At 44.8% G+C, this 19202-nt stretch overlaps 1 protein-coding gene across 1 annotated transcript in view; it reads right to left on the reverse strand.

Moving 5' to 3' along the window:
- EMILIN1 (elastin microfibril interfacer 1) overlaps positions 1-18919 on the reverse strand; it is a 201510-nt gene extending 182591 nt beyond the window's left edge. Inside the window, exon 1 of the mRNA XM_063917286.1 lies at positions 18579-18919. Within this exon, the coding sequence (XP_063773356.1) occupies positions 18579-18745 (167 nt within the window). The 5' untranslated portion in view covers positions 18746-18919. The remainder of the gene's footprint in view (positions 1-18578) is intronic.
- Between the last annotated feature and the right edge of the window lie 283 nt (positions 18920-19202).

The raw sequence follows: 19202 nt of genomic DNA on the forward strand, positions 1-19202 counted from the left end.
CATCATGGATTCATTTTATAATGGCCATGCACTGATGAGTATACTGTATTTGAGCACATGTGATGTGTATGTATGTGTATACATGTCCGTATGCAGGGGTGTGTACCCCCCTATCTGTGCACAGGATTATCACCAGGCCACATGTATGTATGTATGTATGTATGTATGTATGTATGTATGTGTATACATGTCTGCATGCAGGGGTGTGCACCCCCTATCTGTACACGGGATTATCACCAGGCCACATGTATGTATGTATGTATGTATGTATGTGTACAAATGTCCGTGTGCGGGGGTGTGCACCCCCCTATCTGTACACGGATTATCACCAGGCCACATGTATGTATGTATGTATGTATGTATGTATGTATGTATACACATGTCCGTGTGAAGGGGTGTGCACCCCCTATCTGTACATAGGATTATCACCAGGCCACATGTATGTATGTATGTATGTATGTATGTATCTAATTATCTGTACACATGTCCGTGTGCAGGGGTGTGCTGTGCACCCCCCTATCTGTACACGGGATTATCACCAGGCCACATGTATGTATGTATGAGTACACATGTCCGTGTGCAGGGGTGTGCACCCCCCTATCTGTACGCAGGATTATCACCAGGCCACATGTATGTATGTATGTATGTATGTATGTATGTATGTGTACAAATGTCCATGTGCAGGGGTGTGCACCCCCCTATCTGTACACGGATTATCACCAGGCCACATGTATGTATGTATGTATGTATGTATGTATGTATGTGTACACATGTCCGTGTGCAGGGGTGTGCACCCCCTATCTGTACATAGGATTATCACCAGGCCACATGTATGTATGTATGTATCTAATTATCTGTACACATGTCCGTGTGCAGGGGTGTGCACCTCCCTATCTGTACTCGGGATTATCACCAGGCCACATGTATGTATGTATGTATGTGTACACATGTCCGTGTGCAGGGGTGTGCACCCCCCTATCTGTACGCAGGATTATCACCAGGCCACATGTATGTATGTATGTATTTATTTGTACACATGTCCGTGTTCAGGGGTGTGCACCCCCCTATCTGTACACGGGATTATCACCAGGCCACATGTATGTATGTATGTGTACACATGTCCGTGTGCAGGGGTGTGCACCCCCCTATCTGCACACAGGATTATCACCAGGCCACATGTATGTATGTATGTATGTATGTATGTATGTGTACACATGTCCGTATGCAGGGGTGTGCACCCCACCTATCTGTACACGGGATTATCACCAGGCCACATGTATGTATGTATGTGTATACATGTCAGTATGCAGGAGAGTGCACCCCTCTATCTGTACACGGGATTACCACCAGGCCATATGTATGTATGTATGTATGTATGTATGTATGTGTACACATGTCCATATGCAGCGGTGCACCCCCTATCTGTACACTGGATTATCACCAGGCCACATGTATGTATGTATGTATGTATGTGTGTGTACACATGTCTGTATGCAGGGGTGTGCACCCCCCCTATCTGTACACGGGATTATCACCAGGCCACATGTATGTATGTATGTGTATACATGTCAGCATGCAGGGGTGTGCACCCTCCTATCTGTACACAGGATTATCACCAGGCCACATGTATGTATGTATGTATGTATGTATGTATGTGTATACATGTCTGTATGCAGGTGTGTGCATCTCCCTATCTGTACGCAGGATTATCACCAGGCCACATGTATGTATGTATGTATGTGTACACATGTCCGTATGCAGGGGTGTGCATCCCCTATCTGTACACGGGATTATCACCAGACCACATGTATGTATGTGTACACATGTCCGTATGCAGGGGTGTGCACCCCCTATCTGTACACGGGATTATCACCAGGACACATGTATGTGTGTGTACACATGTCCGTATGCAGGGGTGTGCACCCCCTATCTGTACACGGGATTATCACCAGGACACATGTATGTGTACACATGTCTGTATGCAGGGGTATGCACCCCCCTATCTGTACACGGGATTATCACCAGACCACATGTATGTATGTGTACACATGTCCGTATGCAGGGGTGTGCACCCCCCTATCTGTACACGGGATTATCACCAGGACACATGTATGTATGTATGTATGTATGTATGTGTACACATGTCTGTATGCAGGGGTATGCACCCGCCTATCTGTACACAGGATTATCACCAGGACACATGTATGTGTACACATGTCTGTATGCAGGGGTATGCACCCCCCTATCTGTACACGGGATTATCACCAGGACACATGTATGTATGTGTACACATGTCCGTATGCAGGGGTGTGCACCACCTATCTGTACACAGGATTATCACCAGGACACATGTATGTGTGTGTACACATGTCCGTATGCAGGGGTGTGCACCCCCTATCTGTACACGGGATTATCTCAGGACACATGTATGTGTACACATGTCTGTATGCAGGGGTATGCACCCCCCTATCTGTACACGGGATTATCACCAGACCACATGTATGTATGTGTACACATGTCCGTATGCAGGGGTGTGCACCCCCCATCTGTACACGGGATTATCACCAGGACACATGTATGTATGTGTACACATGTCCGTATGCAGGGGTGTGCACCCCCTATCTGTACACGGGATTATCTCAGGACACATGTATGTGTACACATGTCTGTATGCAGGGGTATGCACCCCCCTATCTGTACACGGGATTATCACCAGACCACATGTATGTATGTGTACACATGTCCGTATGCAGGGGTATGCACCCGCCTATCTGTACACAGGATTATCACCAGGACACATGTATGTATATGTATACTTGTTGCACATAATGCTCCTGGATTCATGTCTGGTTCCAGCATAGTCTGCAGCTACAGTAAATCAACACGCCTGTACTTATCTTTGTGTATGTGGGTGCACACATGTTACACATCAGGTACAGCTCTACAATCACATATTGGGATGTATGTGACATGTGTATGACCCAATGTAGGGTCTAATTCAGACCTGATCGCTAGCAAGCCATTTTTGCTGCCTGCGATCAGATACAGTAGTCGCCTGAGCAGGCCTGCGATCACATGTGTAGCAGAGCTGTACAAACAGATGTTGTGCAGTCTCAGCGCAGACCAGGACTTACTCAGCCGCTGCGATCACATCAGCCTGCCCGGGACCGGAATTGACGTCAGACACCCATCCTGCAAACGCCTGGACACGCCTGCGTTTTTCCAAACACTCCCAGAAAACAGTCATTTACCACCCACAAACGCCCTGTTTCTGTCAGTCACCTTGCGTTCGCCCGTGCGCACCATCCCATCGCTATGCACCTATGCCCGTTGCTGCGGTCCATCGTGCCTGCGCATTGTGGTGTATACACATGTGCAGAAATCGCAGCCTAGCGATCAGGTCTGAATTACCCCCATTTTCTGTCAGTCTGGAGACAGCATCAATACCCCTCAGTGTCAGGTCCAGTGTACAGTATGTGACTGATAACATGTAACATGTGTGATACATGACACTCACACTGACCTTACACATGCGATACATGACACTCACACTGACCTTACATGTGCGATACATGCCACTTACACTGACCTTACATGTGTGATACATGCCACTCACACTGACCTTACATGTGCGATACATGCCACTTACACTGACCTTACATGTGCGATACATGCCTCTTACACTGACCTTACATGTGTGATACATGCCACTTACACTGACCTTATATGTGCGATACATGCCACTTACACTGACCTTACACATGCGATACATGCCACTTACACTGACCTTACATGTGTGATACATGCCACTTACACTGACCTTACATGTGCGATACATGCCACTTACACTGACCTTACATGTGCGATACATGCCACTTACACTGACCTTACATGTGCGATACATGACACTCACACTGACCTTATATGTGCGATACATGCCACTTACACTGACCTTACACATGCGATACATGCCACTTACACTGACCTTACATGTGAGATACATGCCACTTACACTGACCTTACATGTGTGATACATGCCACTTACACTGACCTTATATGTGCGATACATGCCACTTACACTGACCTTACATGTGATATACATGCCACTCACACTGACCTTACATGTGTGATACATGCCACTTACACTGACCTTACATGTGCGATACATGACACTCACACTGACCTTATATGTGCGATACATGACACTCACACTGACCTTACATGTGCGATACATGCCACTTACACTGACCTTACATGTGCGATACATGACACTCACACTGACCTTACATGTGCGATACATGCCACTTACACTCACCTTACATGTGCGATACATGACACTCACACTGACCTTATATGTGCGATACATGCCACTTACACTGACCTTATATGTGCGATACATGCCACTTACACTGACCTTACATGTGCGATACATGCCACTTACACTGACCTTACATGTGCGATACATGACACTCACACTGACCTTACATGTGAGATACATGCCACTCACACTGACCTTACATGTGTGATACATGCCACTCACACTGACCTTACATGTGTGATACATGCCACTTACACTGACCGTACACATGCGATACACGACACTCACACTGAACTTATATGTGCGATACATGCCACTTACACTGACCTTACATGTGCGATACATGCCACTTACACTGACCTTATATGTGCGATACATGACACTCACACTGACCTTACATGTGTGATACATGCCACTCACACTGACCTTATATGTGTGATACATGCCACTCACACTGACCTTATATGTGCGATATATGACACTCACACTGACCTTACACATGCGATACATGACACTCACACTGACCTTACATGTGAAATACATGCCACTCACACTGACCTTACATGTGTGATACATGCCACTCACACTGACCTTACATGTGTGATACATGCCACTCACACTGACCTTACATGTGCGATACATGCCACTTACACTGACCTTACATGTGCGATACATGACACTCACACTGACCTTACATGTGCGATACATGCCAGTTACACTGACCTTACATGTGCGATACATGACACTCACACTGACCTTACATGTGCGATACATGCCACTTACACTGACCTTACATGTGCGATACATGCCACTTACACTGACATTACATGTGCGATACATGCCACTTACACTGACCTTACATGTGCGATACATGACACTCACACTGACCTTACATGTGTGATACATGCCACTCACACTGACCTTATATGTGCGATACATGACACTCACACTGACCTTACATGTGCGATACATGCCACATACACTGACCTTACATGTGCGATACATGACACACACACTGACCTTACATGTGCGATACATGCCACTTACACTGATCTTACATGTCCGATACATGCCACTCACACTGACCTTACATGTGTGATACATGCCACTTACACTGACCTTACATGTGTGATACATGCCACTTACACTGACCTTACATGTGCGATACATGCCACTTACACTGACCTTACATGTGCGATACATGCCACTTACACTGACCTTACATGTGCGATACATGACACTCACACTGACCTTATATGTGCGATACATGCCACTTACACTGACCTTACACATGCGATACATGCCACTTACACTGACCTTACATGTGAGATACATGCCACTTACACTGACCTTACATGTGTGATACATGCCACTTACACTGACCTTATATGTGCGATACATGCCACTTACACTGACCTTACATGTGATATACATGCCACTCACACTGACCTTACACATGCGATACATGCCACTCACACTGACCTTACATGTGCGATACATGCCACTTACACTGACCTTACACATGCAATACATGCCACTTACACAGGTCTTACATGTGCGATACATGCCACTTACACTGACCTTATATGTGCGATACATGCCACTCACACTGACCTTATATGTGCGATACATGCCACTCACACTGACCTTACATGTGAGATACATGCCACTCACACTGACCTTACATGTGTGATACATGCCACTCACACTGACCTTATATGTGTGATACATGCCACTCACACTGACCTTACATGTGAGATACATGCCACTCAAACTGAACTTACATGTGCGATACATGCCACTCACACTGACCTCACATGTGCGATACATGCCACTTACACTGACCTTACATGTGCGATACATGCCACTTACACTGACCTTACACATGCGATACATGACACTCACACTGACCTTACATGTGCGATACATGCCACTTACACTGACCTTACATGTGCGATACATGACAGTCACACTGACCTTACATGTGCGATACATGCCACTTACACTGACCTTATATGTGCGATACATGCCACTCACACTGACCTTACATGTGTGATACATGCCACTCACACTGACCTTATATGTGCGATACATGCCACTCACACTGACCTTACATGTACGATACATGCCACTCACACTGACCTTACATGTGTGATACATGCCACTCACACTGACCTTATATGTGCGATACATGCCACTCACACTGACCTTACATGTACGATACATGCCACTCACACTGACCTTACATGTGCAATACATGCCACTTACACTGACCTTACATGTGCGATACATGCCACTTACACTGACCTTACACATGCAATACATGACACTCACACTGACCTTACATGTGCGATACATGCCACTCACACTGACCTTACATGTGCGATACATGCCACTCACACTGATCTTATATGTGCGATACATGCCACTCACACTGACCTTACACATGCGATACATGCCACTCACACTGACCTTACATGTGCGATACATGCCACTTACACTGACCTTACACATGCAATACATGCCACTTACACAGGTCTTACATGTGCGATACATGCCACTTACACTGACCTTATATGTGCGATACATGCCACTCACACTGACCTTATATGTGCGATACATGCCACTCACACTGACCTTACATGTGAGATACATGCCACTCACACTGACCTTACATGTGCGATACATGCCACTCACACTTTCCTTACACATACGATACATGCCACTCACACTGACCTTACATGTGTAAAACATGACACTTACACTGACCTTATATGTATGATACATGCCACTTACACTGACCTTATATGTATGATACATGCCACTTACACTGACTTTATATGTGAGATACATGCCACTCACACTGACCTTATATGTGCGATAAATGCCACTTACACTGACCTTACATGTGAGATACATGCCACTCACACTGACCTTATATGTGCAATAAATGCCACTCACACTGACCTTACATGTGTGATACATGCCACTCACACTGAGCTTACATGTGCGATACATGCCACTTACACTGACCTTACCTGTGCGATACATGCCACTTACACTGACCTTACATGTGCGATACATGCCACTCACACTGACCTTACATGTGCGATACATGCCACTCACACTGACCTTACATGTGCGATACATGCCACTCACACTGACCTTACATGTGTGATACATGCCACTCACACTGACCTTATATGTGCGATACATGCCACTCACAGAGACCGTATATGTGCGATACATGCCACTCACACTGACCTTACATGTGCGATACATGCCACTCACACTGACCTAATATGTGCGATACATGCCACTCACACTGACCTTACATGTGAGATACATGCCACTCACACTGACCTTATATGTGCGATACATGCCACTCACACTGACCTTACATGTGCGATACATGCCACTTACACTGACCTTACCTGTGCGATACATGCCACTTACACTGACCTTACATGTGCGATACATGCCACTCACACTGACCTTACATGTGCGATACATGCCACTCACACTGACCTTACATGTGCGATACATGCCACTTACACTGACCTTACACATGCGATACATGCCAGTTACACTGACCTTACATGTGAGATACATGCCACTTACACTGACCTTACATGTGAGATACATGCCACTCACACTGACCTTACATGTGAGCTACATGCCACTCATGCTGACCTTACATGTACGATACATGCCACTCACACTGACCTTACATGTGCGATACATGCCACTCACACTGACCTTACACATGCGATACATGCCACTCACACTGACCTTACATGTGAGATACATGCCACTCACACTAACCTTACATGTGCGATACATGTCACACTGACCTTACATGTGCGATACATGCCACTCACGCTGACCTTAAATGTGCGATACATGCCACTTACTCTGACCTTACATGTACGATACATGCCACTCACACTGACCTTAAATGTGTGATACATGCTACTCACACTGACCTTACATGTGAGATACATGCTACTCACACTGACCTTACATGTGTGATACATGCCACTTACACTGACTTTACATGCGCAATACATGCCACTTACACTGACCTTATATGTGTGATACATGCCACTTATACTGACCTTACATGTTCGATACATGCCACTCATACTAACCTTACATGTGTAATACATGACACTTACACTGACATTACATGTGCGATACATGCCACTTACACTGACCTTACATGTGTGATACATGCCACTCACACTGATCTTACATGTGCAATACATGTCACTTACACTGACCTTACATGTGCGATACATACCACTCACACTGACCTTACATGTATGATTTATGCCACTTACACTGACATTACATGTGCAATACATGTCACTTACACTGACCTTACATGTGCGATACATGCCACTCACACTGACCTTTAATGTGTGATACATGCTACTCACACTGACCTTACATGTGAGATACATGCTACTCACACTGACCTTACATGTGTGATACATGCCACTTACACTGACTTTACATGCGCAATACATGCCACTTACACTGACCTTATATGTGTGATACATGCCACTTATACTGACCTTACATGTTCGATACATGCCACTCATACTAACCTTACATGTGTAATACATGACACTTACACTGACATTACATGTGCGATACATGCCACTTACACTGACCTTACATGTGTGATACATGCCACTCACACTGACCTTACATGTGCAATACATGTCACTTACACTGACCTTACATGTGCGATACATACCACTCACACTGACCTTACATGTATGATTTATGCCACTTACACTGACATTACATGTGCAATACATGTCACTTACACTGACCTTACATGTGCGATACATGCCACTCACACTGACCTTAAATATGCGATACATGCTACTCACACTGACCTTACATGTGCGATATCACCTTACATGTGTGATATATGCCACTCACACTGACTTTACATGCGCAATACATGCCAATTACACTGACCTTCCATGTGCAATACATGCCACTTATACTGACCTTACATGTGCGATACATGCCACTCACACTAACCTTACATGTGTAATACATGACACTTACACTGACATTACATGTGCGATACATGCCACTCACACTGACCTTATATGTGCGATACATGCCACTCACACTGACCTTACATGTGCGATACATGCCACTTACAATGACCTTACATGTGCGATACATGCCACTTACACTGACCTTACATGTGTGATACATGCCACTCACACTGACCTTACATGTGAGATACATGCCACTCACACTGACCTTACATGTGCGATACATGCCACTTACACTGACCTTATATGTGCGATACATGCTACTCACACTGACCTTACATGTGCGATACATGCCACTTACACTGACCTTACATGTGAGATACATGCCACTCACACTGACCTTACATGTGCGATACATGCCACTCACACTGACCTTACATGTGCGATACATGCCACTCACAATGAACTTACATGTGCGATACATGCCACTCACACTGACCTTACATGTGCGATACATGCCACTCACAATGACCTTACATGTGCGATACATGCCACCCACACTGACCTTATATGTGCGATACATGCCACTTACACTGACCTTACATGTGCGATACATGCCACTTACACTGACCTTACATGTGTAATACATGATACTTACACTGACATTACATGTGTGATACATGCCACTTACACTGACCTTACATGTGAGATACATGTCACTTACACTGCCCTTACATTTGTAATACATGACACTTACACTGACTTACACTGACCTTACATGTGCAATACATGACACTCACACTGACCTTACATGTGCGATACATGCCACTTACACTGACCTTACATGTGCGATACATGACACTCACACTGACCTTACATGTGTGATACATGCCACTCACACTGACCTTATATGTGCGATACATGCCACTCACACTGACCTTACATGTGCGATACATGCCACTTACAATGACCTTACATGTGCGATACATGCCATTTACACTGATCTTACATGTGTGATACATGCCACTCACACTGACCTTACATGTGAGATACATGCCACTCACACTGACCTTACATGTGAGATACATGTCACTTACACTGACCTTACATGTGCGATACATGCCACTCACACTGACCTTACATGTGATATACATGCTACTCACACTGACCTTACATGTGTGATACATGCCACTTACACTGACTTTACATGCGCAATACATGCCACTTACACTGACCTTACATGTGTGATACATGCCACTTATACTGACCTTATATGTTCGATACATGCCACTCATACTAACCTTACATGTGTAATACATGACACTTACACTGACATTACATGTGCGATACATGCCACTTACACTGACCTTACATGTGTGATACATGCCACTCACACTGACCTTACATGTGCAATACATGTCACTTACACTGACCTTACATGTGCGATACATACCACTCACACTGACCTTACATGTATGATTTATGCCACTTACACTGACATTACATGTGCAATACATGTCACTCACACTGACCTTACATGTGCGATACATGCCACTCACACTGACCTTAAATATGCAATACATGCTACTCACACTGACCTTACATGTGCGATATCACCTTACATGTGTGATATATGCCACTCACACTGACTTTACATGCGCAATACATGCCACTTACACTGACCTTCCATGTGCAATACATGCCACTTATACTGACCTTACATGTGCGATACATGCCACTCACACTAACCTTACATGTGTAATACATGACACTTACACTGACATTACATGTGCGATACATGCCACTTACACTGACATTACATGTGCGATACATGCCACTCACACTGACCTTATATGTGCGATACATGCCACTCACCCTGACCTTACATGTGCGATACATGCCACTTACAATGACCTTACATGTGCGATACATGCCACTTACACTGACCTTACATGTGTGATACATGCCACTCACACTGACCTTACATGTGAGATACATGCCACTCACACTGACCTTATATGTGCGATTCATGCTACTCACACTGACCTTACATGTGCGATACATGCCACTTACACTGACCTTACATGTGTGATACATGCCACTCACACTGACCTTACATGTGCGATATATGCCACTCACACTGACCTTACATGTGCGATACATGCCACTCACAATGAACTTACATGTGCGATACATGCCACTCACACTGACCTTACATGTGCGATACATGCCACTCACAATGACCTTACATGTGCGACACATGCCACTCACACTGACCTTATATGTGCGATACATGCCACTTACACTGACCTTACATGTGCGATACATGCCACTTACACTGACCTTACATGTGTAATACATGATACTTACACTGACATTACATGTGTGATACATGCCACTTACACTGACCTTACATGTGAGATACATGTCACTTACACTGCCCTTACATTTGTAATACATGACACTTACACTGACTTACACTGACCTTACATGTGCGATACATGCCACTTACACTGACCTTACATGTGCGATACATGACACTCACACTGACCTTACATGTGTGATACATGCCACTCACACTGACCTTATATGTGCGATACATGCCACTCACACTGACCTTACATGTGCGATACATGCCACTTACAATGACCTTACATGTGCGATACATGCCACTTACACTGATCTTACATGTGTGATACATGCCACTCACACTGACCTTACATGTGAGATACATGCCACTCACACTGACCTTACATGTGAGATACATGTCACTTACACTGACCTTACATGTGCGATACATGCCACTCACACTGACCTTACATGTGATATACATGCTACTCACACTGACCTTACATGTGTGATACATGCCACTTACACTGACTTTACATGCGCAATACATGCCACTTACACTGACCTTACATGTGTGATACATGCCACTTATACTGACCTTACATGTTCGATACATGCCACTCATACTAACCTTACATGTGTAATACATGACACTTACACTGGCATTACATGTGCGATACATGCCACTTACACTGACCTTACATGTGTGATACATGCCACTCACACTGACCTTACATGTGCAATACATGTCACTTACACTGACCTTACATGTGCGATACATACCACTCACACTGACCTTACATGTATGATTTATGCCACTTACACTGACATTACATGTGCAATACATGTCACTTACACTGACCTTACATGTGCGATACATGCCACTCACACTGACCTTAAATATGCGATACATGCTACTCACACTGACCTTACATATGCGATATCACCTTACATGTGTGATATATGCCACTCACACTGACTTTACATGCGCAATACATACCACTTACACTGACCCTCCATGTGCAATACATGCCACATTCACTGATCCTACACGTGCGATACATGCCACTTACACTGACCTTACATGTGTGATACATGCCACTTATACTGACCTTACATGTGCGATACATGCCACTCACACTAACCTTACATGTGTAATACATGACACTTACACTGACATTACATGTGCGATACATGCCACTTACACTGACCTTACATGTGATATACATGCCACTCACACTGACATTACATGTGCGATACATGCCACTCACACTGACCTTACATGTGATATACATGCCACTCACACTGACATTACATGTGCGATACATGCCACTCACACTGACCTTATATGTGCGATACATGCCACTCACACTGACCTTACATGTGCGATACATGCCACTTACAATGACCTTACATGTGCGATACATGCCACTTACACTGACCTTACATGTGAGATACATGCCACTCACACTGACCTTACATGTGCGATACATGCCACTTACACTGACCTTATATGTGCGATACATGCTACTCACACTGACCTTACATGTGCGATACATGCCACTTACACTGACTTTGCATGTGTGATACATGCCACTCACACTGACCTTACATGTGCGATACATGCCACTCACAATGAACTTACATGTGCGATACATGCCACTCACACTGACCTTACATGTGCGATACATGCCACTTACACTGACCTTACATGTGCGATACATGCCACTTACACTGACCTTACATGTGTAATACATGATATTTACACTGACATTACATGTGTGATACATGCCACTTACACTGACCTTACATGTGAGATACATGTCACTTACACTGCCCTTACATTTGTAATACATGACACTTACACTGACTTACACTGACCTTACATGTGCAATACATGACACTCACACTGACCTTACATGTGCGATACATGCCACTTACACTGACCTTACATGTGCGATACATGACACTCACACTGACCTTACATGTGTGATACATGCCACTCACACTGACCTTATATGTGCGATACATGCCACTCACACTGACCTTACATGTGCGATACATGCCACTTACAATGACCTTACATGTGCGATACATGCCACTTACACTGATCTTACATGTGTGATACATGCCACTCACACTGACCTTACATGTGAGATACATGCCACTCACACTGACCTTACATGTGAGATACATGTCACTTACACTGACCTTACATGTGCAATACATGCCACTCACACTGACCTTACATGTGATATACATGCTACTCACACTGACCTTACATGTGTGATACATGCCACTTATACTGACCTTACATGTTCGATACATGCCACTCATACTAACCTTACATGTGTAATACATGACACTTACACTGACATTACATGTGCGATACATGCCACTTACACTGACCTTACATGTGTGATACATGCCACTCACACTGACCTTACATGTGCAATACATGTCACTTACACTGACCTTACATGTGCGATACATACCACTCACACTGACCTTACATGTATGATTTATGCCACTTACACTGACATTACATGTGTAATACATGTCACTTACACTGACCTTACATGTGCGATACATGCCACTCACACTGACCTTAAATATGCGATACATGCTACTCACACTGGCCCTCATTCCGAGATGTTCGCTCGGTATTTTTCATCGCATCGCAGTGAAAATCCGCTTAGTACGCATGCGCAATGTTCGCACTGCGACTGCGCCAAGTAACTTTACTATGAAGAAAGTAATTTTACTCACGGCTTTTTCTTCGCTCCGGCGATCGTAATGTGATTGACAGGAAATGGGTGTTACTGGGCGGAAACACGGCGTTTCAGGGGCGTGTGGCTGAAAACGCTACCGTTTCCGGAAAAAACGCAGGAGTGGCCGGGGAAACGGTGGGAGTGCCTGGGCGAACGCTGGGTGTGTTTGTGACGTCAACCAGGAACGACAAGCACTGAAATGATCGCACAGGCAGAGTAAGTCTGGAGCTACTCTGAAACTGCTAAGTAGTTAGTAATCGCAATATTGCGAATACATCGGTCGCAATTTTAAGAAGCTAAGATTCACTCCCAGTAGGCGGCGGCTTAGCGTGTGTAACTCTGCTAAATTCGCCTTGCGACCGATCAACTCGGAATGAGGGCCACTGATCTTACATGTGCGATATCACCTTACATGTGTGATATATGCCACTCACACTGACTTTACATGCGCAATACATACCACTTACACTGACCCTCCATGTGCAATACATGCCACATTCACTGATCCTACACGTGCGATACATGCCACTTACACTGACCTTACATGTGTGATACATGCCACTTATACTGACCTTACATGTGCGATACATGCCACTCACACTAACCTTACATGTGTAATACATGACACTTACACTGACATTACATGTGCGATACATGCCACTTACACTGACCTTACATGTGTGATACATGCCACTCACACTGACCTTACATGTGATATACATGCCACTCACACTGACATTACATGTGCGATACATGCCACTCACACTGACCTTATATGTGCGATACATGCCACTCACACTGACCTTACATGTGTGATACATGCCACTTACAATTACCTTACATGTGCGATACATGCCACTTACACTGACCTTACATGTGTGATACATGCCACTCACACTAACCTTACATGTGAGATACATGCCACTCACACTGACCTTACATGTGCGATACATGCTACTTACACTGACCTTATATGTGCGATACATGCTACTCACACTGACCTTACATGTGCGATACATGCCACTCACACTGACCTTACATGTGTGATACATGCCACTCACACTGACCTTACATGTGCGATACATGCCACTCACACTGACCTTACATGTGCGATACATGCCACTCACAATGAACTTACATGTGCGATACATGCCACTCACACTGACCTTACATGTGCGATACATGCCACTCACACTGACCTTATATGTGAGATACATGCCACTTACACTGACCTTACATGTGCGATACATGCCACTTACACTGACCTTACATGTGTAATACATGATACTTACACTGACATTACATGTGTGATACATGCCACTTACACTGACCTTACATGTGAGATACATGTCACTTACACTGCCCTTACATTTGTAATACATGACACTTACACTGACCTTACATGTGCAATACATGACACTCACACTGACCTTACATGTGAGATACATGCCACTCACACTGACCTTACATGTGAGATACATGTCACTTACACTGACCTTACGTGTGCGATACATGCCACTCACACTGACCTTACATGTGAGATACATGTCACTTACACTGCCCTTACATGTGCGATACATGCCACTCACACTTTCCTTACATGTGAGATACATGTCACTTACACTGACCTTATATGTGCGATACATGCTACTCACACTGACCTTACATGTGCGATACATGCCACTTACACTGACCTTACATGTGTGATACATGCCACTCACACTGACCTTACATGTGCGATACATGCCACTCACACTGACCTTACATGTGCGATACATGCCACTCACAATGACCTTACATGTGCGATACATGCCACTCACACTGACCTTACATGTGCGATACATGCCACTCACAATGACCTTACATGTGCGATACATGCCACTCACACTGACCTTATATGTGCGATACATGCCACTCACACTGACCTTACATGTGCGATACATGCCACTTACAATGACCTTACATGTGCGATACATGCCACTTACACTGATCTTACATGTGTGATACATGCCACTCACACTGACCTTACATGTGAGATACATGCCACTCACACTGACCTTACATGTGAGATACATGTCACTTACACTGACCTTACATGTGCGATACATGCCACTCACACTGACCTTACATGTGAGATACATGTCACTTAAACTGACCTTACATGTGCGATACATGCCACTCACACTTTCCTTACATGTGAGATACATGTCACTTACACTGACCTTATATGTGCGATACATGCTACTCACACTGACCTTACATGTGCGATACATGCCACTTACACTGACCTTACATGTGTGATACATGCCACTCACACTGACCTTACATGTGCGATACATGCCACTCACACTGACCTTACATGTGCGATACATGCCACTCACAATGACCTTACATGTGCGATACATGCCACTCACACTGACGTTACATGTGTGATACATGCCACTCACAATGACCTTACATGTGCGATACATGCCACTCACACTGACCTTATATGTGCGATACATGCCACTCACACTGACCTTATATGTGCGATACATGCCACTCACACTGACCTTACATGTGAGATACATGTCACTTACACTGACCTTACATGTGAGATACATGCCACTCACACTTTCCTTACATGTGAGATATATGCCACTCACACTTTCCTTACATGTGAGATACATGTCACTTACACTGACCTTACATGTGCGATACATGCCACTCACACTGACCTTATATGTGAGATACATGTCACTTACACTGACCTTACATGTGAGATACATGCCACTCACACTTTCCTTACATGTGAGATACACACCACTCACACTTTCCTTACATGTGAGATACATGTCACTTACACTGACCTTACATGTGCGATACATGCCACTCACACTGACCTTATATGTGAGATACATGTCACTTACACTGACCTTACATGTGAGATACATGCCACTCACACTTTCCTTACATGTGAGATACACACCACTCACACTTTCCTTACATGTGAGATACATGTCACTTACACTGACCTTACATGTGCGATACATGCCACTCACACTGACCTTACATGTGAGATACATGCCACTCACACTTTCCTTACATGTGCGATACATGCCACTCACACTGACCTTACATGTGCGATACATGCCACTTACACTGACCTTACATAGACGATACATGCCACTCACACTGACCTTACATGTGTAAAACATGACACTTACACTGACCTTATATGTGCGATACATGCCACTCACACTGACCTTATATGTGCGATACATGCCACTCACACTGACCTTATATGTGCGATACATGCCACTCACACTGACCTTATATGTGCGATACATGCCACTCACACTGACCTTACATGTGAGATACATGTCACTTACACTGACCTTACATGTGAGATACATGCCACTCACACTTTCCTTACATGTGAGATACACACCACTCACACTTTCCTTACATGTGAGATACATGTCACTTACACTGACCTTACATGTGCGATACATGCCACTCACACTGACCTTACATGTGAGATACATGCTACTCACACTTTCCTCTTTCCTTACATGTGAGATACATGCCACTCACACTTTACTTACACGTGTAATACGTGACTCAAGGTGTATACACACGGTGTGACGTACCCTTATGATTAGTAAGTAAAGTTAGCACATATGGCACCGTGTGTACACACAGCTTTCGTGAGGTCGGTATCGCAGGAACAGAAGACACTCCTGTGTATAATCTAGTACATGGTATAGTCAGTATCTCACCGTGTGTACATAGCGTGTGATACTGATGCGCGCTCCCGTTGGGTCGGTATCGCAGGAACAGAAGACATCCCGTGTATAATCTAGTACATGGTATAGTCAGTATCTCACCGTGTGTACATAGCGTGTGATACTGATGCGCGCTCCCGTTGGGTCGGTATCGCAGGAACAGAAGACACTCCTGTGTATAATCTAGTACATGGTATAGTCAGTATCTCACCGTGTGTACATAGCGTGTGATACTGATGCGCGCTCCCGTGGGGTCGGTATCGCAGGAACAGAAGACATCCCGTGTATAATCTAGTACATAGTAAGGGTATGCAGCAGAAAGAGGTGGTACTGTGGAAGAAGAACCTACCTGTGGCGTGTGGCAGCCCGGACCCCGTTCTGTGCCTGTGTCACCCCTTGGGGGGCAGTTCCTCCTGTATAGAGGTTGTAGCGGGGAGGGTAGTTCGTGGCGCCGCTTCCACCTAGTGTGAGGTATAGAACGCAGCTCACAAAGTTCCACATCAGCTCCGCCATCATCACAGTTCCAGGAAAGTCAGTCCAGTGGTGATTCCAGGGTGATGTCCCAGGCGTGCGAGGGCCCTGCCTGCACCTATCATACAGCTGTAGTATGTAATATAGGGTATCACACGCCGTCTCCCTGCCCTGGGGATACTCAGGCTGCCAGCAGCATCCTCTCAGAGAAGCAGGAGTCTGGCTGAGTGGGGGGAGGAGGGAGAGATGCAACTAAGAGGGGAAAATCTTCCATCCCAACCCCCTCCCAAAACTTCCTGCCTCTCAACTTAACCCTGCAGTCCTCGCAGCTAAGAGTGCAATCTCTGTGGGCGAGGGGCTCTACGGGATAATATAATAATACACATCTGGAAGAATGCATTATGTGTGTAACACGTATGTACTATGGATGATTGTGTAACGTCTGACCCATATACCATGCCCAATACCACAGGCTGCCGAGTACTCGTGTCTGTACAGCGCT

The sequence above is a fragment of the Pseudophryne corroboree genome, chromosome 4 (genome assembly GCF_028390025.1).
Source record: "Pseudophryne corroboree isolate aPseCor3 chromosome 4, aPseCor3.hap2, whole genome shotgun sequence".
NCBI classification, from domain to species: Eukaryota; Metazoa; Chordata; class Amphibia; order Anura; family Myobatrachidae; genus Pseudophryne; species Pseudophryne corroboree.